We start from the raw sequence: 22,689 nt of genomic DNA on the forward strand, positions 1-22,689 counted from the left end.
CAAAGGACAGACAGACAGAAAGACATACAGACAGACAGTCCAGGGTGGCACAAAGGACAGACAGAAAGACATACAGACAGACAGTCCAGGGTGGCACAAAGGACAGACAGACAGAAAGACATACAGACAGACAGTCCAGGGTGGCACAAAGGACAGACAGACAGACAGACATACAGACAGTCCAGGGTGGCACAAAGGACAGACAGACAGACAGACAGACAGTCCAGGGTGGCACAAAGGACAGACAGACAGACAGACAGACAGACAGACAGTCCAGGGTGGCACAAAGGACAGACAGACAGACAGACAGACAGACAGTCCAGGGTGGCACAAAGGACAGACAGACAGACAGACAGTCCAGGGTGGCACAAAGGACAGACAGACAGACAGACAGACAGACAGTCCAGGGTGGCACAAAGGACAGACAGACAGACAGACAGACAGACAGTCCAGGGTGGCACAAAGGACAGACAGACAGACAGACAGACAGACAGACAGACAGTCCAGGGTGGCACACTACGATTGAAGCTAGATCTTCTCAGGGTTTTGTAAAGCTATCCAGCGTCAGTTACCATAGTTACCTTACCTCAGGATTCATCAGTACTACGACAAAGGATACTGCTCGTCCAGCTGCCACTAACTCTAGCAGGCTTGTAACTAGTGTTGTATGATATACCAAAATCTCTGTACTTTTTCCGATACTAGAAGATGAAAAACCTTTCGGTATTAGATTTTTTTCTTCTGTCAAACGTGTCTCTTGGCTCAAGTCTGTCTATCAATGCAGCCGATGTTTCCCTTAAAGGGAGAGTAGCATCTATTCCTGAATGTCAGAAACGTATATAATAGTAACTTAAATTAAATAAATAAATAAACTTAAATAAATTGTTATAATATTGCAATGTTGTTCTAACAGTTTGGTTTTGAGATTTTTCTCCAAATCAGCTTTAACTTAGTAAACAATCCCACAATGCCCTGCAGTCAATGCAACACGTTGAATGAAAAATATAGTAAAAAGTGGAACAGATTTGTGAGAATGAGGCGGCGAATTGTGCGTCTACTTCTTGCTGAAGCACATTTCATCCCTGAGAATGTCCACGGCTACCAACAATGGAAGGAAAGCTTCAGCAAGAAGTTGTCTTCTCAAAGTGGATGCTGTCCCTACCATTAATGTGGCTTCTAAAGCATCTCGAACAGACAGCAATACCAGCATTATCACTGAGCATTATCACTGGCAAGGAAGTGAAACCGGGTAAATGAAAGAGCTAGCTTGCTACCTCTATGCTAACATTAGCTAGCTATAGAGCTACTATACCTCTATGCTAACATTAGCTAGCTATAGAGCTACTATACCTCTATGCTTACATTAGCTAGCTATAGAGCTACTATACCTCTATGCTAACATTAGCTAGCTATAGAGCTACTATACCTCTATGCTAACATTAGCTAGCTATAGAGCTACTATACCTCTATGCTAACATTAGCTAGCTATAGAGCTACTATACCTCTATGCTAACATTACTGTGACTACTGTGGAAAGTATAAATGTCAGAGGTATCGGATTCACATGGAATTGTGGTTTAATTGAAATGTTTGAATATGAGATTATTTGTGAGGAGATTAAATGTAAATTTAGCTTCCAAATGAGAGATCTGTGCTTTCATAAGTTTTCCTCAGCTCAACCAGTGGCCCACCCCTGTGAAGAGGCATGGGTTATAAACTTTTCAGACACACCCCTCTACCTCCACTATATAAAGCCAGTGACAAGAATATAACTTCCTGTTCCGGGTACATTTTGGATGACGATCCGATGTCAGAATGGTTCAGACAATAACTACAGAACTAGGCCAACATCAGCATGGACTTTGATTGTGAATGGTATGAACTTTGAACTCGTGTTCACTACAGAAGTGATATCTCCTAGCCGTTGAGTTGGCAACAGAGTAAATATGTATTGCATTTTCTTTTTCAAATGGGCGGTAATTTAGAATGCATCAGATACTATATTTACGACAGCACAGCTCGCCTATGTTCGAATCTCCCGCTCTTTCACTAAGACTCAGCCCCTTTCCTTTGTGTAACAAGCTGTCATATCTATTCCGCCCGCCAGGGACGTTTTTCTGTATGACGTAATTTGTGATCAAGTTATGATTTAATTGTATATGTGTGATTCTGTGTGATTAGTTAGGTATTTAGTAAATAAATAATTAAACCCAATTTTGTATTGCTGATTCAACTTGTTAGCCAGGATTCTTGCAGATAATCAAGGACTTACAACTTTCAGATGAGACTGAATAAAATGACGATTAATGTGACTGCTATTTAGTAAAATATTACTAAATCTTTAAGAGTTTATTCGAAAGATAACAGCTCTATAAATATTCTTTCGTGGTGTCCCTCTCTAGTTAATTAATATTTACGTGATTAGTTCAATCAGGTAATATTAATTACGGAGAAATTATTTTATAGAATAGCATGTCATGGGGCCTCCCGGGTGGCGCAGTGGTCTAGAGCACTGCATCGCAGTGCTATGCTGCGCCACCAGAGTCTGGGTTCGCGCCCAGGCTCTGTCGCAGCCGGCCGCGACCGGGAGGTCCGTGGGGCGACGCACAATTGGCTTAGCGTCGTCCGGGTTAGGGAGGGTTTGGCCGGTAGGGATATCCTTGTCTCATCGCGCTCCAGCGACTCCTGTGGCGGGCCGGGCGCAGTGCGCGCTAACCGAGGGGGGCGGGTGCACGGTGTTTCCTCCGACACATTGGTGCGGCTGGCTTCCGGGTTGGAGGCGCGCTGTGTTAAGAAGCAGTGCGGCTTGGTTGGGTTGTGCTTCGGAGGACGCATGACTTTCGACCTTCGTCTCTCCCGAGCCCGTACGGGAGTTGTAGCGATGAGACAAGATAGTAATTACTAGCGATTGGATACCACGAAAATTGGGGAGAAAAGGGGAGAAAATTTTTAAGAAATTTAAAAATTAAAATTAAAAAATAAATAAAAAGAATAGCATGTCATAGCAATCAATCTGGCATAGTCAAAGACACGACAGTAATGTGAGCATTGCATTGTGAAAAGCAAGTACTCTATATGAACTCGAACTGCAATGTGAAACATGTATTTCTAGATGAAACACTGTTTGGTGAAAAAGTGACTGTGTGATATTGAGTCTTGAAACAACTGCCTTTTTGATGATCTGTTTTGAGTTTTGTACTAAGAGTTGTGAAATTGACCACATACTTCTGAAAATTGCACCAAAGCGAGAAAAGAAAAAGAGAAAAAAAGTAATTCTCTGGGAAAGCCTCTCTAAGCACTGGTGTGTGTCTGTGTGTCTGTGTGTGTGTGTGTGTGTGTGTGTGTGTGTGTGTGTGTGTGTGTGTGTGTGTGTGTGTGTGTGTGTGTGTGTGTGTGTGTGTGTGTGTGTGTGTGTGTGTGTGTGTGTGTCTGTGTCTACACAGCTTCCCCTCAGTCGCTGTACTGTTACAGCAGCAACACCCATCCCTAGAATGTAGGCAAGAACCCAAGACCCCTAATCTCCTGGTTACACATTGGCATTGCACCCTGGCTGGAATAAAGGCAACAACATTGAGATGTGGGAAGGTAATATCCAAAAGCACAATACAACCAATTCCACCTTGAAGTTTATCCTGTCAAAGCAGGTCAGTACGGTAGTGCACACAGAACACGGCCAAAGAGCCCAACCCGTCGTCAAGTCTTATCAAACACACATCCGTTAATGGGGTGCAGGGCCGAAAGAAGTTGGTATAAAATAAACATAACTCCGCACACTCATAAGCTCCATCACCTACCTTTATTCACTAACAACCATCCTGACCCAGCTCCATCACGTACCGTTATTCACTAACAACCATCCTGACCCAGCTCCATCACCTACCTTTATTCACTAACAACCATCCTGACCCAGCTCCATCACCTACCTTTATTCACTAACAACCATCCTGACCCAGCTCCATCACCTACCTTTATTCACTAACAACCATCCTGACCCAGCTCCATCACCTACCTTTATTCACTAACAACCATCCTGACCCAGCTCCACCACGTACCTTTATTCACTAACAACCATCCTGACCCAGCTCCATCACGTACCTTTATTCACTAACAACCATCCTGACCCAGCTTCAACACCTACCTTTATTCACTAACAACCATCCTGACCCAGCTCCATCACCTACCTTTATTCACAAACAACCATCCTGACCCAGCTCCATCACGTACCTTTATTCACTAACAACCATCCTGACCCAGCTCCATCACGTACCTTTATTCACTAACAACCATCCTGACCCAGCTCCATCACGTACCTTTATTCACTAACAACCATCCTGACCCAGCTCCATCACCTACCTTTATTCACTAACAACCATCCTGACCCAGCTCCATCACGTACCTTTATTCACAAACAACCATCCTGACCCAGCTCCATCACGTACCTTTATTCACTAACAACCATCCTGACCCAGCTCCATCACGTACCTTTATTCACTAACAACCATCCTGACCCAGCTCCACCACGTACCTTTATTCACTAACAACCATCCTGACCCAGCTCCATCACCTACCTTTATTCACTAACAACCATCCTGACCCAGCTCCATCACCTACCTTTATTCACTAACAACCATCCTGACCCAGCTCCACCACGTACCTTTATTCAATAACAAACAACCTGACCCAGCTCCATCACCTACCTTTATTCACTAACAACCATCCTGACCCAGCTCCATCACGTACCTTTATTCACTAACAACCATCCTGACCCAGCTCCACCACGTACCTTTATTCACTAACAAACAACCTGACCCAGCTCCATCACCTACCTTTATTCACTAACAACCATCCTGACCCAGCTCCATCACGTACCTTTATTCACTAACAACCATCCTGACCCAGCTCCATCACGTACCTTTATTCACTAACAACCATCCTGACCCAGCTCCATCACGTACCTTTATTCACTAACAACCATCCTGACCCAGCTCCATCACGTACCTTTATTCACTAACAACCATCCTGACCCAGCTCCACCACCTACCTTTATTCACAAACAACCATCCTGACCCAGCTCCATCACGTACCTTTATTCACAAACAACCATCCTGACCCAGCTCCATCACGTACCTTTATTCACTAACAACCATCCTGACCCAGCTCCATCACCTACCTTTATTCACTAACAAGCATCCTGACCCAGCTCCATCACGTACCTTTATTCACTAACAACCATCCTGACCCAGCTCCACCACGTACCTTTATTACCTAACAACCATCCTGACCCAGCTCCATCACGTACCTTTATTCACTAACAACCATCCTGACCCAGCTCCATCACGTACCTTTATTCACTAACAAACAACCATCCTGACCCAGCTCCACCACGTACCTTTATTCACTAACAAACAACCATCCTGACCCAGCTCCATCACCTACCTTTATTCACTAACAAACAACCTGACCCAGCTCCATCACGTACCTTTATTCACAAACAACCATCCTGACCCAGCTCCATCACGTACCTTTATTCACTAACAAACAACCATCCTGACCCAGCTCCATCACGTACCTTTATTCACTAACAAACAACCATCCTGACCCAGCTCCACCACGTACCTTTATTCACTAACAAACAACCATCCTGACCCAGCTCCATCACGTACCTTTATTCACTAACAAACAGCCATCCTGACCCAGCTCCACCACGTACCATTACTCACTAACAACCATCCTGACCCAGCTCCACCACGTACCTTTATTCACTAACAAACAACCATCCTGACCCAGCTCCATCACGTACCTTTATTCACTAACAAACAGCCATCCTGACCCAGCTCCATCACGTACCTTTATTCACTAACAAACAACCATCCTAACCCAGCTCCATCACATACCTTTATTCACTAACAAACAACCATCCTGACCCAGCTCCATCACGTACCTTTATTCACTAACAAACAACCATCCTGACCCAGCTCCATCACGTACCTTTATTCACTAACAAACAACCATCCTGACCCAGCTCCATCACATACCTTTATTCACTAACAAACAACCATCCTGACCCAGCTCCATCACGTACCTTTATTCACTAACAAACAACCATCCTGACCCAGCTCCATCACGTACCTTTATTCACTAACAACCATCCTGACCCAGCTCCACCACGTACCTTTATTCACTAACAACCATCCTGACCCAGCTCCACCACGTACCTTTATTCACTAACAACCATCCTGACCCAGCTCCACCACGTACCTTTATTCACTAACAAACAACCATCCTGACCCAGCTCCATCACCTACCTTTATTCACTAACAAACAACCATCCTGACCCAGCTTCACCACGTACCGTTATTCACTAACAACCATCCTAACCCAGCTCCACCACGTACCTTCGTCAGGTCATTGAGCTTATGGCTCTATTCATTTGTTACATAGAGCCCCAACGCAAAATGAAAATATAATTTGTTTACAACAACAATAGTCCAGACCAAATAACCTTCAGTTAGTGATGAAATAACACCTTATTATTAAACGCCACATTATTAAAAACACCTTTAAAATGTAGGCTACCATTTCAGGAGGGGGAAGGTTTGATAGTAATTAATAAAGTATTAGGTAATTAGCTGTCTAATAGCCTAAACAGAATTGGGTCATTGTTGGATGATTGACAAGTGAGTGCCAGCAGCCTCGAAACACCATGCAGGGATAGATTGATTTATGATTAGCGACCTGTAACAGCAGGGATGCACCAAAATACAATTGTATCTCTTCAAAAGATGTAGGCCTATGTATGGCAACAAAACAGCTGGCAACAAAATTTATTCAAACATTGGGGCTAGCGTAACATAAATCGCCCCAAATAAGGCAGTCCTCATAATTATCTACGTGGCAACGCACGACTCCAACATCATCATTAAGTTTGTTGACTACACGACGGTGGTAGGCCTGATCACCGAAGACGATGAGACAGCCTATAGGGAGGAGGTCAGTGACCTGGGCAGTGTGGTGCCAGAACAACAACCTCTCCCTCAACATCAGCAATGACAAAGTAGCTGATCGTAAAACTACAGGAAACGGAAGGCCGAGCACGCCCCCATCCACATCGACGGGGCTGTAGTGGAGCGGGTTTTAAGTTCCTTGGTGTCCACGTCACTAAACAATTAACATGGTGCACACACACCGACACAGTCGTGAAGAAGGCACGACAAACGCCTCTTCCCCCTCAGGAGGCATTTGGCATGGGCCCTTATATCGTCAAGAAGTTCTACAGCTGCACCATCGAGAGCATCTTGACTGGCTACATCACCGCTTGGTATGGCAACTGCTTGGTATCCGACCGGTAAGGCGCTACAGAGGGTCGTGTGTACGGCCCAGTGCATCACTGGAGCCGAGCTCCCTGTCAACCAAGACTTCTATACCAGGCGGTGTCAGAGGAAGGCCCTAAAAATTGTCACACTCCAGCCACCCAAATTATAGACTGTTCTCTCTGCTACCGCACTACAAGCGGTACCGATGAACAAGTCTGGAACCAACAGAACCTTGAACAGCTTCTGCCCCAATGGGCCTGTGGGCTGCTGTACGAGGTCTGTGTAATCTCCTACAACAGACTCATTACTCTCTGAGACAAGAGTGGATACACACAAACCAAATCAAATCACGGTTTGTGCCACATGCTTTGTAAACAACAGGTGTGGACTAACAGTGAAATGCTGACTCAGAGCCCTTAAAACTGCTAAAATTATTAACCAATTAGTTACCCGGACTATCTGCATTGACCCCCTTTAGCACCAACTCTTTCGACTCATCACATACTGCTGCTAATTATCTTATTTATTTAACCTTTATTTAAGCCAGTTAAGAACATATTCTTATTTACAATGACGGCCTACCAAAATGCCTCCTACAGGGGATGGGGGCTACCACAAGCTCTCTAAACCCTCAGAGGTAGTAATCACACCTGTGGGGAGAGGGGCATTCTTCTTATCTATCCTGTTGCCTAATCACTTTACCCCTACCTATATGTACATATCTACCTCAATTACCTCGTACCCCTGCACATCGACTCAGTACTGGTACCCCGTGTATATAGCCAAGTTATTACCTCATACCCCTGCACGTCGACTCAGTACTGGTACCCCGTGTATATAGCCAAGTTATTACCTCATACCCCTGCACGTCGACTCAGTACTGGTACCCCGTGGATATAGTCGACGTTATCGTTACTCAGTGTATTTATTCCTCGTCTTTATACTATTTCTCTATTTTTCTCTCTGCATTATTGGGAAGGGTCCGTAAACAAGCATTTCACTGTTAGTCTACACCTGTTGTTTACGAAGCATGTGACAAATACATTATGATTTGAGCTAAAGAAGGTATTAGCATATGTTTTACCTGTGATAGAAGGATAAACACTCCGCGGAAGATGGCGAGAATTCCATTGTCATTGTTCATCCAAATGTAAGCAATACAATAACAACAACAGAGAAAATACAAAGTATGAAAATATATTACCAGATAGTCCATGAACTGTAATTTGAAGTCAGTCTTCCGATGAGTCGATCTACTCAATGCGGATTATTGCTGGAGTGCACTTTGCTTTGTATTCCCCGCCTTTCCAAGGGGAGCGGACAAAATCAAATCAAGCGCGTTGGGAATACCGTTGGAATGCTTGCTCTTGCTGTCTGCTTGTATATGCATCCAACTGTGTATCTAAAATCAATGTATCCACGTTTAATTACATTAATGAATGTATATAGGCTGCTACGACCACTTATTTTTTACACTGTGATAGAAAGACTCCCACGACCACCACGTAACGTCCACCGGCTCCGCTCCAAATATGTATCCCTCTCAATATCAGTGTTGGTTTGGAGGAAACTACAGCGCTACGTCATTTGTCTCCTTTCACAACGTAGCATATGGGATGGTCAGCTGACCAAACCATCCCATTGGTTGAATCAACGTTGTTTCAACGTCAGTTCAACCCAAAAAATATGTAATTTCTTGACGTTGAATCAACGTGGGAAACAAATGGGATTTTGCAACAACAAACAAGTTATCAGCGTAATGGAATTTTTAACCACGTGTTTTACCTAAATCAAATGACATGGAGAAATGTTTGGTTGATTTCAAGTTAGTTGATAATCAAAACTAGAGTTCGAGCTGACGTCTATGCCCAGTGGGTACTTTCCATGATGTAGACAGTATGTGTTACTACGTTACACAAGCTGACGTTTTGACAACATCTAGTGGTGAAATGGAGGGTATACACGGGTATAAGCCATATACCTACTTATTTTTCTGTGGTCATTACTTATATTCATTTTTTTGTATCAATTAATAAGGCTGATGGAACAGAGCAGAATGTTTAGCTTAAAATGTTGGTAAACGTTTTATTTTTTATTTTTAAATGGTGCGGCAATGTGCACACGGCGGTAGGTCCTAGAAAAGTGTGAATGTCCCAAAAAACATTTGCGGGAGAAAAGAAATGTTCTAAAATGTACACCTCACATGCAAACAGTTTCCTGGACAGATATGGAAAATATCCCGTAAGAAATTTAGAGAAGGGAGATTACATAATATGACTAGGATATTGCCTTTGGCTGCTATAAAATGAAAGAAAGTTGAAAGAAAACTAATAGAACAGGAGAACGCATAATGAGGAAGCCTTTATAAAAAATAATTGCCTCCACGTTTCTATGGTGGGATTTTGGCGTTAGGCTACTTTGAAGCAAGGTATATAAAAAAAAATGCCTCATAATATGAAGTAAAACATCCAGGTTTCAAGCAATTAAAAAACAGGAAAAATATAGAGATGCTAATGCTAATGCTAATGCTAGGCCTAACCACCTTCTGGTAGAACACCACTAACCAAACAACAGTGTTAGGTGCCTGTACTACAGAAACACCACTAACCAAACAACAGTGTTAGGTGGCTGTACTACAGAAACTGTCACGTTCGTCGCATGAAGGAGACCAAGGCGCAGCGTGGTATGGGTACATTCTCTTTATTAAAAGAATGAACGAAACGCTATACAATATAGTGCTGACAGGCAACTACACATAGTCAAGATCCCACACCAGAAAGTGGGAAAAAAGGGCTGCCTAAATATGATCCCCAATCAGAGACAACGATAAACAGCTGTCTCTGATTGGGAACCATATCAGGCAAACATAGAAATACAAAACCCCTAGATTACAAAAACCCTGGACATACAAGAACCCTAGACATACAACACCCCTAGACATACAAAAAACTTGAGTACCCACCCTAGTCACACCCTGACCTAACCAAAATAAATAGAAAACAGAGATATCTAAGGTCAGGGCGTGACAGAAACACCACTAACCAAACAACAGTATTATGTGCCTGTACTACAGAAACACCACTAACCAAACAACAGTATTATGTGCCTGCACTACAGAAACACCACTTTTGTATGGCGGTCAATGAGGGAGTGTCGAATTTAGGTTAACAAAAAATGTAGTGGCTTATTTTTTTAAGTATGGCTTATTTGATCAAATAGACGTTTTGTAATTATTAGGTTGTTACGAGTGTACTGATATAAGTAGGACATGTGGCAATGGAAAATGGCATCAGAGAGGATGGCAGACATTTTACGTGCCCCCAGCCGATTGTTTTTTTTTGTTTGTTTATTTGCGTTGTTAGTTGCGTTGTTGTTTTTTTAAACTTATTTTGTACATAATGTTGCCGCTACCATCTCTTATGTCCGAAAAAAACTTCTAGACATCAGGACTGCGATTACTCACCACGGACTAGCAGAATCCTCTTTTTCCTTTCACGACTCTGACGAGCCAGACGCGAAGGATTACACTGCTTCCTCGGGAACAGGCCCCAATCCCCGTGTTCTGCGTCGGGCTGCCTTCTGAGAATCCGTAGGTGATCGAATAATCCCCCACTTCCCTCCATTCTGAAAGCAAACATGCAATCTTTGGACAATAAAATCGACGAGTTACGAGGAAGATTAAACTACCAACGGGACATTAAAAACTGTAACATCTTATGCTTCACGGACTCATGGCTGAACGACGACAACATAATACAGCTGGCTGGTTATACGATGTGCCGGCAGGATAGAACATCGTAAAACAAGGGGCGGCTGTCTTTGTATTTTTGTAAACAACAGCTGGTGCACGAAATCTCAGGAAGTCTCGAGCTATTGCTCGCCTGAGGTAGAGTATCTCATGATAGGCTGTAGACAACACTACCTACCTAGAGAGTCTCATCTGTATTCTTCGTAGCTGTTTACATACCACCACAGTCGGGGGCTGGCACTAAGACAGCATTGAATGACCTGTATTCCGCAATAAGTGTAACCGATGTGAAATGGCTAGCTAGTTAGCGGTGGTGCGCGCTAACAGCGTTTCAATCGGTGACGTCACTCGCTCTGAGACCTGAAGTAGTTGTTCCCCTTGCTCTGCAAGGGCCGAGGCTTTTGTGGCGCGATGGGTAACGATGCTTCGTGGGTGTCAGTTGTCGATGTGTGCAGAGGGTCCCTGGTTCGAGCCCAGGTAGGGGCGAGGAGAGGGACGGAAGCTATAAAACGCTCACCCAGAGGCGGCGCTCCTAGTAACCAGGGAGTTTAATGCAGGGAATCTTAAATCCGTTTAACCACATTTCTATCAGCATGTTAAACGTGCAACCAGAGGAAAAAGAACTCTGTACCACCTATACTCCACACACAGAGACGCATACAAAGCTCTCCCTCGCCCTCCATTTGGCAAATCTGACCATAATTCTATCCTCCTGATTCCTGCTTACAAGCAAAAATTAAAGCGGGAAGTACCAGTGACGAGATCAATAAAAAAGTGGTCAGATGAAGCAGATACTAAGCTACAGGACTGTTTTGCTAGCACAGACTGGAATATGTTCCGGGATTCATCCAATGGCATTGAGGAGTATACCATATCAGTCATTGTCTTCATCAATAAGTGCATTTATGATGTTGTCCCCCACAGTGACTGTACGGACATACCCTAACCAGAAGCCATGGATTACAGGCAACATCTACACTGAGCTAAAGGCTTGAGCTGCCACTTTCAAGGAGCTCTAACCCGGAAGCTTATAAGAAATCTCGCTATGCCCTCCGACGAAACCATCAAACAGGAAAAGCGTCAATATCTGCCCTCTCATTGGTTAGAATGTTCCCACCTGATCTTGCCTCCTCGACTGCCTTCCATTTTTGAAGACATTACTATCTGGACAATATAAAGGATAATCTGTGGTTAACATCCAAATGCGGATGTCATGTCACGGGCTCTCTTTCCATTTACCCTGAAAAGCGGAACCGGTTGTTGAGGACTCGGCAGAGACTCCAGGACTTAGAACGCAGCTATAATTTGTATTCATGTAGAATTTAGAGCGGTCTCTCTATAAATGTCGCTGGACACACCAATACACTGATTGGACAGTCAAACTATCATTTAAATAGCAGCCAACCGTTGTCACTGTTGGTATCCTATGGAGGGTTGTGATTCGTTGAAGTTAACTAACAGAAAAACTGGTTTCTTTCCTTTTCCGTGATGGCAGCCTCCCGGAATCAACATCCGCCAATCCAAAATATAGATATAAGCCTTCTACAAGTTCTCATCTAACCAACCATGTATAGGTTATTCCAGGTTTCCCTGTGGCCTTTGAATAGTGTTAGTTTAAACAGTGTTTGAATAGTGTTAGTTTAAACAGTGTTTGAATAGTGTTAGTTTAAACAGTGTTTGAATAGTGTTAGTTTAAACAGTGTTACACTGTTCTATTGATTTCAGCGTGATATCTATGGAAGTGATATCTATGGAATTGATATCTATGGAAGTGATATCTATGGAAGTGATATCTATGGAAGTGATATCTATGGAAGTGATATTTATGGAAGTGATATCTATGGAAGTGATATTTATGGAAGTGATATCTATGGAAGTGATATCTATGGAAGTGATATCTATGGAAGTGATATCTATGGAAGTGATATCTATGGAAGTGATATATATGGAAGTGATATCTTTGGAAGTGATATCTATGGAAGTGATATCTATGGAAGTGATATCTATGGAAGTGGTATCTATGGAAGTGATATCTATGGAAGTGATATCTATGGAAGTGATATATATGGAAGTGATATATATGGAAGTGATATCTATGGAAGTGATATCTATGGAAGTGATATCTATGGAAGAGATATCTATGTAGGTGATATCTATGGAAGTGATATATATGGAAGAGATCTATGTAAGTGATATCTTTGGAAGTGATATCTATGTAAGTGATATGTTTGGAAGTGATATATATGGAAGTGATATCTTTGGAAGAGATATCTATGGAAGTGATATCTTTGGAAGTGATATCTATGTAAGTGATATCTATGGAAGAGATATCTATGTAGGTGATATCTATGAAAGTGATATATATGGAAGTGATATATATACGGGAGAGATATCTATGGAAGTGATATCTATGGAAGTGATATCTATGGAAGTGATTAACAAAAAAAAAAGTGTTGCCTTAAACTTACAGCGTTGGTGGCCCGCTTTAATCAAAATTAAACACTTTAAAATGCAGCTAGCTGCCTTCTACAAATTGTCCTCTAACCAGTGATGTACACATTATTCCCAGATTCCGTGTGTTTTTTTTTGAGCTGTGTTAGTTTTGTCTCACGTAATTGAGTTCAGCGTGATACATTTTTTCATTTATTTAACCTTTATTTAACTAGGCAAGTCAGTTAAGAACACATTTTTATTTACAATGACGGCCTACTCCGGCCAAAGCTGGACGACGCTATGCCAATTGTGCGCGGCGCTATGGGACTTCCAATCACGGCCGGTTGTGATACAGCCTGGAATAGAACCAGGGTACCTCTAGCACTGAGATTCAGTGCTTTTAGACTGCTGCGCCACTCGGGAGCCAACATAATCAATGAGTGATTTACAATAAACTTCATAAAAGTGTCCGAGAGATATTTACATGTTACATCAAAATGTCACGTCAGGGTAAGCCCTTATGTGTTAAGTGTTTCTAAAATCCCCCGTGGGAAAAAGTAATGGTGGAAAAACGATTGGAATAATTTCCTTGTTTCACTGCTAGGTTTTGTTTTTGGCAACTGGTTAATCTCGGGCAGGTGGGGGGTGGGGTGGGGGGGTGTCTCTCTCTGTGTCCAGTGCTTGTATCAAAAATGTATGGTAAATTCACACATGCATGCTAGCCTACCATACACAGACCAGAATCAAATCAAATCAAATTTATTTATAAAGCCTCTTCTTACATCAGCTGATATCTCCAAGTGCTGTACAGAAACCCAGCCTAAAACCCCAAACAGCAAGCAATGCAGGTGTAGAAGCACGGTGGCTAGGAAAAACTCCCTAGAAAGGCCAAAACCTAGGAAGAAACCTAGAGAGGATCCAGGCTATGAGGGGTGGCCAGTCCTCTTCTGGCTGTGCCGGGTGGAGATTATAACAGAACATGGCCAAGATGTTCAAATGTTCATAGATGACCAACAGGGTCAAATAATAATAGATAATATATATCATTCACATTTTTTTTTTAATCCCAATAAAAGAGCAAGTATTATTATTACGCGTCACATTTAACAAGGAGTCTGCATATCTCTATCTATGTAATTTATTGACGCTTCAAATGAGTGATATCGGCTTAAAGCTGCAATCCCTCTTTCATGGTGACCAACCATGACCACTGGGTGGCAGTATTTACCAGAGTATGTTAATGTATCTTATTCACTGTATGAACGTTGTTTCAAATTAAATTAATTTTATGCGGGGTTCGAAATACGGGGGAGCCAGGGGGGGGGGGGGGGGGGGGCTAGGCTCGGCTGAATGAGACGTTATCTCTCCTAAATGCAACAAAAGTCAAACGTTACTACGTCTAAATAATGCTAATTAAAGCATTACCATATTTGTTTAAAATGCAGTGGTAAATATGTTTTACAGTGGCAAATCTAAAAAATAAAAGCTTCAAAATGAAACAAACACCCCCACTTCTTGTCATTTCTAAATGACTGCACAGACCGTTTCCCTGTCCAATTATGGTACTGAAGAGGGGACAGCGTCACTGGCTAGACAGTGTGACGCTGTCCACTCAATCGCGCAACGTTTCAGTCCTCAGCTGAGCTCCTTTTAAACGCATAGCTTTTCCTTTGTACTTCCTCATTTTCGCAATGTGTTTGCCTTGCGTCCTTGATCAAAAGAAAATAGCCTTAATACCAATGCATTAGATTTGTCCATTGATTTATCATTTTTTTGTTTTTGTTAGTCAGCTGTTTAGTGCGCTCATTGTTTGTTTCTCAGGTGCGCACGGGTGTTGGTATTCTCCGTGCCTTCCGTGGTCAGAAGAAGTAGACCATTTTATTTTCTATCAATATTTGTTTTCTTTTTCCTGGATCAGCTGACGATGGTCAACAATATCGCTAGACAACTAGCCTACAGCTAGACACAAATGCGCATCCAAATCCATCCAACAAGTATAGTTAATGACAGTAGGCCCGTAGTTAAGTGACTCTTTCGGTTATAAGTAGTTGATAGTTTTGGAATGGCATGGGCCTGCATTATTTTGGATTTGTGCCCATGTTTTCACGGCGAAACATAATGTTACTGTAGGCATAGTTACACTTACAGTTGCAATGCGACAACAATCCGAAATAATAACAGCCAAGAATAGGAACATAATGTAAATGGCTCAGTAGAATAAGCATTTAAATATCAGTATAATACAGGAAGCCACACTTTATAGTCCAATATTTACACATGTATTGGGGGGGGGCAAGTGTTTAAATTGTGCAGTACTATATAAGAGTCCGGTAGCAACAGTTGTGATGTGTGTGTGTGTAGCATGAATGTGTGTATATCTGTGTGGGTGAGTGCATGTGTGCTAAGGTGCGCAGAATCATAGCAGGTGGTCAGTCCTGTTAGGGTTAGAATCATAGCAGGTGGTCAGTCCTGTTAGAATCAGAGCAGATGGTCAGTCCTGTTAGGGTTAGAATCAGAGCAGGAGGCCAGTCCTGTTAGAATCAGAGCAGGTGGTTAGTCCTGTTAGAATCAGAGCAGATGGTCAGTCCTGTTAGGGTTAGAATCATAGCAGGTGGTCAGTCCTGTTAGAATCAGAGCAGGTGGTCAGTCCTGTTAGGGTTAGAATCATAGCAGGTGGTCAGTCCTGTTAGAACCAGAGCAGGTGGTCAGACCTGTTAGAATCAGAGCAGGTGGTCAGTCCTGTTAGGGTTAGAATCATAGCAGGTGGTCAGTCCTGTTAGAATCAGAGCAGGTGGTCAGTCCTGTTAGGGTTAGAATCATAGCAGGTGGTCAGTCCTGTTAGAACCAGAGCAGGTGGTCAGACCTGTTAGAATCAGAGCAGGTGGTCAGTCCTGTTAGAATCAGAGCAGGTGGTCAGTCTTGTTAGAATCGGAGCAGGTGGTCAGTCCTGTTAGGGTTAGAATCATAGCAGGTGGTCAGTCCTGTTAGAATCAGAGCAGGTGGTCAGTCCTGTTAGGGTTAGAATCATAGCAGGTGGTCAGTCCTGTTAGAATCATAGCAGGTGGTCAGTCCTGTTAGAATCAGAGCAGGTGGTCAGTCCTGTTAGGGTTAGAATCATAGCAGGTGGTCAGTCCTGTTAGAATCAGAGCAGGTGGTCAGTCTTGTTAGAATCAGAGCAGGTGGTCAGTCCTGTTAGGGTTAGAATCATAGCAGGTGGTCAGTCCTGTTAGAATCAGAGCAGGTGGTCAGTCCTGTTAGGGTTAGAATCATAGCAGGTGGTCAGTCCTGTTAGAATCATAGCAGGTGGTCAGTCCTGTTAGGGTTAGAATCAGAGCAGGTGGTCAGTCCTGTTAGGGTTAGAATCATAGCAGGTGGTCAGTCCTGTTAGAATCAGAGCAGGTGGTCAGTCCTGTTAGAATCAGAGCAGGTGGTCAGTCCTGTTAGGATCAGAGCAGGTGGTCAGTCCTGTTAGAATCAGAGCAGGTGGTCAGTCCTGTTAGAATCAGAGCAGGTGGTCAGTCCTGTTAGGATCAGAGCAGGTGGTCAGTCCTGTTAGAATCAGAGCAGGTGGTCAGTCCTGTTAGAATCAGAGCAGGTGGTCAGTCCTGTTAGAATCAGAGCAGGTGGACAGTCCTGTTAGAATCAGAGCAGGTGGTCAGTCTTGTTAGAATCAGAGCAGGTGGTCAGTTCTGTTAGGGTTAGAATCATAGCAGGTGGTCAGTCCTGTTAGAACCATAGCAGGTGGTCAGTACTGTTAGAATCAGAGCAGGTGGTCAGTCCTGTTAGAATCAGAGCAGGTGGTCAGTCCTGTTAGAATCAGAGCAGGTGGTCAGTCCTGTTAGGGTTAGAATCATAGCAGGTGGTCAGTCCTGTTAGAATCAGAGCAGGTGGTCAGTCTTGTTAGAATCAGAGCAGGTGGTCAGTCCTGTTAGGGTTAGAATCATAGCAGGTGGTCAGTCCTGTTAGAATCAGAGCAGGTGGTCAGTCCTGTTAGGGTTAGAATCATAGCAGGTGGTCAGTCCTGTTAGAATCATAGCAGGTGGTCAGTCCTGTTAGGGTTAGAATCAGAGCAGGTGGTCAGTCCTGTTAGAATCAGAGCAGGTGGTCAGTCCTGTTAGAATCAGAGCAGGTGGTCAGTCCTGTTAGAATCAGAGCAGGTGGTCAGTCCTGTTAGAATCAGAGCTGGTGGTCAGTCCTGTTAGAATCAGAGCAGGTGGTCAGTCCTGTTAGAATCAGAGCAGGTGGTCAGTCCTGTTAGAATCAGAGCAGGTGGTCAGTCCTGTTAGAATCAGAGCAGGAGGTCAGTCCTGTTAGAATCAGAGCAGGTGGTCAGTCCTGTTAGAATCAGAGCAGGTGGTCAGTCCTGTTAGAATCAGAGCAGGTGGTCAGTCCTGTTAGAATCAGAGCAGGTGGTCAGTCCTGTTAGGGTTAGAATCATAGCAGGTGGTCAGTCCTGTTAGAACCAGAGCAGGTGGTCAGACCTGTTAGAATCAGAGCAGGTGGTCAGTCCTGTTAGGGTTAGAATCATAGCAGGTGGTCAGTCCTGTTAGAATCAGAGCAGGTGGTCAGTCCTGTTAGGGTTAGAATCATAGCAGGTGGTCAGTCCTGTTAGAACCAGAGCAGGTGGTCAGACCTGTTAGAATCAGAGCAGGTGGTCAGTCCTGTTAGAATCAGAGCAGGTGGTCAGTCTTGTTAGAATCGGAGCAGGTGGTCAGTCCTGTTAGGGTTAGAATCATAGCAGGTGGTCAGTCCTGTTAGAATCAGAGCAGGTGGTCAGTCCTGTTAGGGTTAGAATCATAGCAGGTGGTCAGTCCTGTTAGAATCATAGCAGGTGGTCAGTCCTGTTAGAATCAGAGCAGGTGGTCAGTCCTGTTAGGGTTAGAATCATAGCAGGTGGTCAGTCCTGTTAGAATCAGAGCAGGTGGTCAGTCTTGTTAGAATCAGAGCAGGTGGTCAGTCCTGTTAGGGTTAGAATCATAGCAGGTGGTCAGTCCTGTTAGAATCAGAGCAGGTGGTCAGTCCTGTTAGGGTTAGAATCATAGCAGGTGGTCAGTCCTGTTAGAATCATAGCAGGTGGTCAGTCCTGTTAGGGTTAGAATCAGAGCAGGTGGTCAGTCCTGTTAGGGTTAGAATCATAGCAGGTGGTCAGTCCTGTTAGAATCAGAGCAGGTGGTCAGTCCTGTTAGAATCAGAGCAGGTGGTCAGTCCTGTTAGGATCAGAGCAGGTGGTCAGTCCTGTTAGAATCAGAGCAGGTGGTCAGTCCTGTTAGAATCAGAGCAGGTGGTCAGTCCTGTTAGGATCAGAGCAGGTGGTCAGTCCTGTTAGAATCAGAGCAGGTGGTCAGTCCTGTTAGAATCAGAGCAGGTGGTCAGTCCTGTTAGAATCAGAGCAGGTGGACAGTCCTGTTAGAATCAGAGCAGGTCGTCAGTCTTGTTAGAATCAGAGCAGGTGGTCAGTTCTGTTAGGGTTAGAATCATAGCAGGTGGTCAGTCCTGTTAGAACCATAGCAGGTGGTCAGTACTGTTAGAATCAGAGCAGGTGGTCAGTCCTGTTAGAATCAGAGCAGGTGGTCAGTCCTGTTAGAATCAGAGCAGGTGGTCAGTCCTGTTAGGGTTAGAATCATAGCAGGTGGTCAGTCCTGTTAGAATCAGAGCAGGTGGTCAGTCTTGTTAGAATCAGAGCAGGTGGTCAGTCCTGTTAGGGTTAGAATCATAGCAGGTGGTCAGTCCTGTTAGAATCAGAGCAGGTGGTCAGTCCTGTTAGGGTTAGAATCATAGCAGGTGGTCAGTCCTGTTAGAATCATAGCAGGTGGTCAGTCCTGTTAGGGTTAGAATCAGAGCAGGTGGTCAGTCCTGTTAGAATCAGAGCAGGTGGTCAGTCCTGTTAGAATCAGAGCAGGTGGTCAGTCCTGTTAGAATCAGAGCAGGTGGTCAGTCCTGTTAGAATCAGAGCTGGTGGTCAGTCCTGTTAGAATCAGAGCAGGTGGTCAGTCCTGTTAGAATCAGAGCAGGTGGTCAGTCCTGTTAGAATCAGAGCAGGTGGTCAGTCCTGTTAGAATCAGAGCAGGAGGTCAGTCCTGTTAGAATCAGAGCAGGTGGTCAGTCCTGTTAGAATCAGAGCAGGTGGTCAGTCCTGTTAGAATCAGAGCAGGTGGTCAGTCCTGTTAGAATCAGAGCAGGTGGTCAGTCCTGTTAGGGTTAGAATCAGCAGGTGGTCAGTCCTGTTAGAATCAGAGCAGGTGGTCAGTCCGGTTAGGGTTAGAATCAGCAGGTGGTCAGTCCTGTTAGAATCAGAGCAGGTGGTCAGTCCTGTTAGGGTTAGAATCATAGCAGGTGGTCAGTCCTGTTAATTTCTTCCGGCATTTCATTCGAGGCTACAGCACCCTAGCGGCCCCCTTCTCGGCACTCACCTTTCCCAAGGTACCGTTCACATGGTCCCCAGCGGTTGACAGAGCCTTTGTGGACCTGAAGCATCGGTTCACCACAGCCCCCATCCTCGTCCATCTGGACCCATCCTGTCAGTTTGTGGTAGAGGTCGATGCTTCTGACGTTGGAGTGGGGGCTATCCTGTCCCAGCTATCCGTCCAGGACCAAAAGCTCCATCCCTGTGCCTTCCTGTCCCATCGTCTCAACTCTGCAGAAAGAAACTACAACGTGGGTAACGGAGAACTCCTGGCGGTCAAGATTGACATTTTGTTGTTATTTTGCTGAACACTAGATGGTTTAATTTTATTTTTGGCAGTGAAACGAGGCTACTCAGGCGAGGAAATAAAACTCACCCAAATGTACTATATACGTTATTAAATGTATTTAAAAAAAAATGTGAATCACATTTTAATTTGGCGTACCCCCGACGCCATTTTGCATACCCCAGTTTGGGAACACCTGCTCTATGGGATTGGTGTCCCCCCCGCAGGATGGTTGAGCTAACGTAGGCCAATGTGATTAGCATGAGGTTGTAAGTAACAAACAAAAAAATCCCAGGACATAGACATATCTGAAATGGGCAGAAAGATTAACAAGAATTTAAGCTAACTGTCCAATTTACAGTAGCTATTACAGTGAAATAATACCATGCTATTGTTTGAGGAGAGTGCACAATTATGAACTTGAAAATGTATTAATAAACCAATTAGGCACATTTGGACAGTCTTGATACAGCATTTTGAACAGAAATGCAATGGTTCATTGGATCAGCCTAAAACTTTGCACATACACTGGTACCATCTAGTGGCCAAAATCTAAATTGCGCCTATGCTGGAATAATACATTATGGCCTTTCTCTTGCATTTCAAAGATAATGGTTAAAACTTTTAATTTTTTTTAAACTCGTGTTTTTTTTCTTTGTATTATCTTTTACCAGAGTTAATGTGTTATATTCTCCTGCATCAATTTCACATTTCCACAAAAATGATATCAAGAATATGCATATCCTTGTGTAAGGTCCTGAGCTACAGGAAGTTAGATTTGGGTATTGGGTAATGGGTGGTATTGTTGTAATAATCTAATGATTTGTTTTCCAGAGAAACACATTTGCTGAGCTCAAAAACATTTAGAAATAGTTATATTACATTTTGTCTGGGCTTTTATTCATGAATTTAGTTTGTTTGTTAGTCTAATGAATAGATTACATTTAGTGTGTAAAGAAACATGACTCATATGAGTTATCAACTGTGTTGACAGTTTACATTAGTAGTGAACTCAACGGTCTTAAATGACACGTCAACATGGCAAATGATCAATTCCAGCCCCCACCTCCAGGCCTCCAGCCCCCACCTCCAGGCCTCCAGCCCCCACCTCCAGCCCCCACCCCCACCTCCAGGCCCTCACCTCCAGGCCTCCAGGCCCCCACCTCCAGCCCCCACCTCCACCTCCAGGCCCTCACCTCCAGGCCTCCAGGCCCCCACCTCCAGGCCTCCAGCCCCCACCTCCAGGCCTCCAGCCCCCACCTCCAGGCCTCCAGCCCCCACCTCCAGGCCTCCAGGCCCCCACCTCCAGGCCCCACCTCCAGGCCTCCAGCCCCCACCTCCAGGCCTCCAGCCCCCACCTCCAGCCCCCACCCCCACCTCCAGGCCTCCAGGCCCCCACCTCCAGCCCCCACCCCCACCTCCAGGCCCTCACCTCCAGGCCTCCAGGCCCCCACCTCCAGCCCCCACCCCCACCTCCAGGCCCTCACCTCCAGGCCTCCAGGCCCCCACCTCCAGGCCTCCAGCCCCCACCTCCAGGCCCTCACCCCCAAGCCTCCAGCCCCCACCTCCAGGCCCTCACCCCCAAGCCTCCAGCCCCCACCTCCAGGCCCCCACCTCCAGCCCCCCAGGCCTCCACCTCCAGCCCCCACCTCCAGCCCAGGCCCCCAGGCCTCCACCTCCAGCCCCCACCTCCAGCCCCCACCTCCAGGCCTCCACCTCCAGCCCCCACCTCCAGGCCCCCACCCCCAGGCCCTCACCCCCAAGCCTCCAGCCCCCACCTCCAGGCCCCCACCCCCAGGCCCTCACCCCCAAGCCTCCAGCCCCCACCTCCAGGCCCCCACCTCCAGCCCCCCAGGCCTCCAGCCCCCACCTCCAGGCCCTCACCCCCAAGCCTCCAGCCCCCACCTCCAGGCCCCCACCTCCAGCCCCCCAGGCCTCCACCTCCAGCCCCCACCTCCAGCCCAGGCCCCCAGGCCTCCACCTCCAGCCCCCACCTCCAGCCCCCACCTCCAGGCCTCCACCTCCAGCCCCCACCTCCAGCCCCCACTCCAGCCCCCCAGGCCTCCAGGCCTCCACCTCCAGCCCCCACCTCCAGCCAAGGCCCCCAGGCCTCCAGCCCTCACCTCCACGCCTCCAGGCCCCCACCTCCAGCCCCCACCCCCAGGACTCCAGCCCCCACCTCCAGGCCCCCACCCCCAGGCCTCCAGCCCCCGGGCCCCCACCTCCAGCCCCCACCTCCAGGCCTCCAGGCCCCCACTCCCAGACTATTGATTATTACTCTATGGATTAGGTAAGGTTGTGAGTTAAAGTACACACCTGACCAGATAGTACAGTACCGCTAACAATAGTGATTGATTGTATTATGTTTTGTGAAATGAATTATATAATTATAAATATTTCTCTAACCATACCATTTCTATCTGGTATTACTTTGCTATATAAAGCTATTGATACTAATGTTATTGAATTACTTAACAGGATAAATGCTTTATTTAAAACAATTACA

At 45.2% G+C, this 22,689-nt stretch overlaps 1 protein-coding gene across 1 annotated transcript in view; it reads right to left on the reverse strand.

Moving 5' to 3' along the window:
* The window catches only part of arl15a (ADP-ribosylation factor-like 15a), a 414,801-nt gene extending 405,923 nt beyond the window's left edge, over positions 1-8,878 (reverse strand). Inside the window, exon 1 of the mRNA XM_071352106.1 lies at positions 8,518-8,878. Within this exon, the coding sequence (XP_071208207.1) occupies positions 8,518-8,529 (12 nt within the window). The 5' untranslated portion in view covers positions 8,530-8,878. The remainder of the gene's footprint in view (positions 1-8,517) is intronic.
* Positions 8,879-22,689: the final 13,811 nt, after the last annotated feature.

This window comes from Salvelinus alpinus, chromosome 19 (assembly GCF_045679555.1).
Source record: "Salvelinus alpinus chromosome 19, SLU_Salpinus.1, whole genome shotgun sequence".
Lineage (NCBI taxonomy): Eukaryota > Metazoa > Chordata > Actinopteri > Salmoniformes > Salmonidae > Salvelinus > Salvelinus alpinus.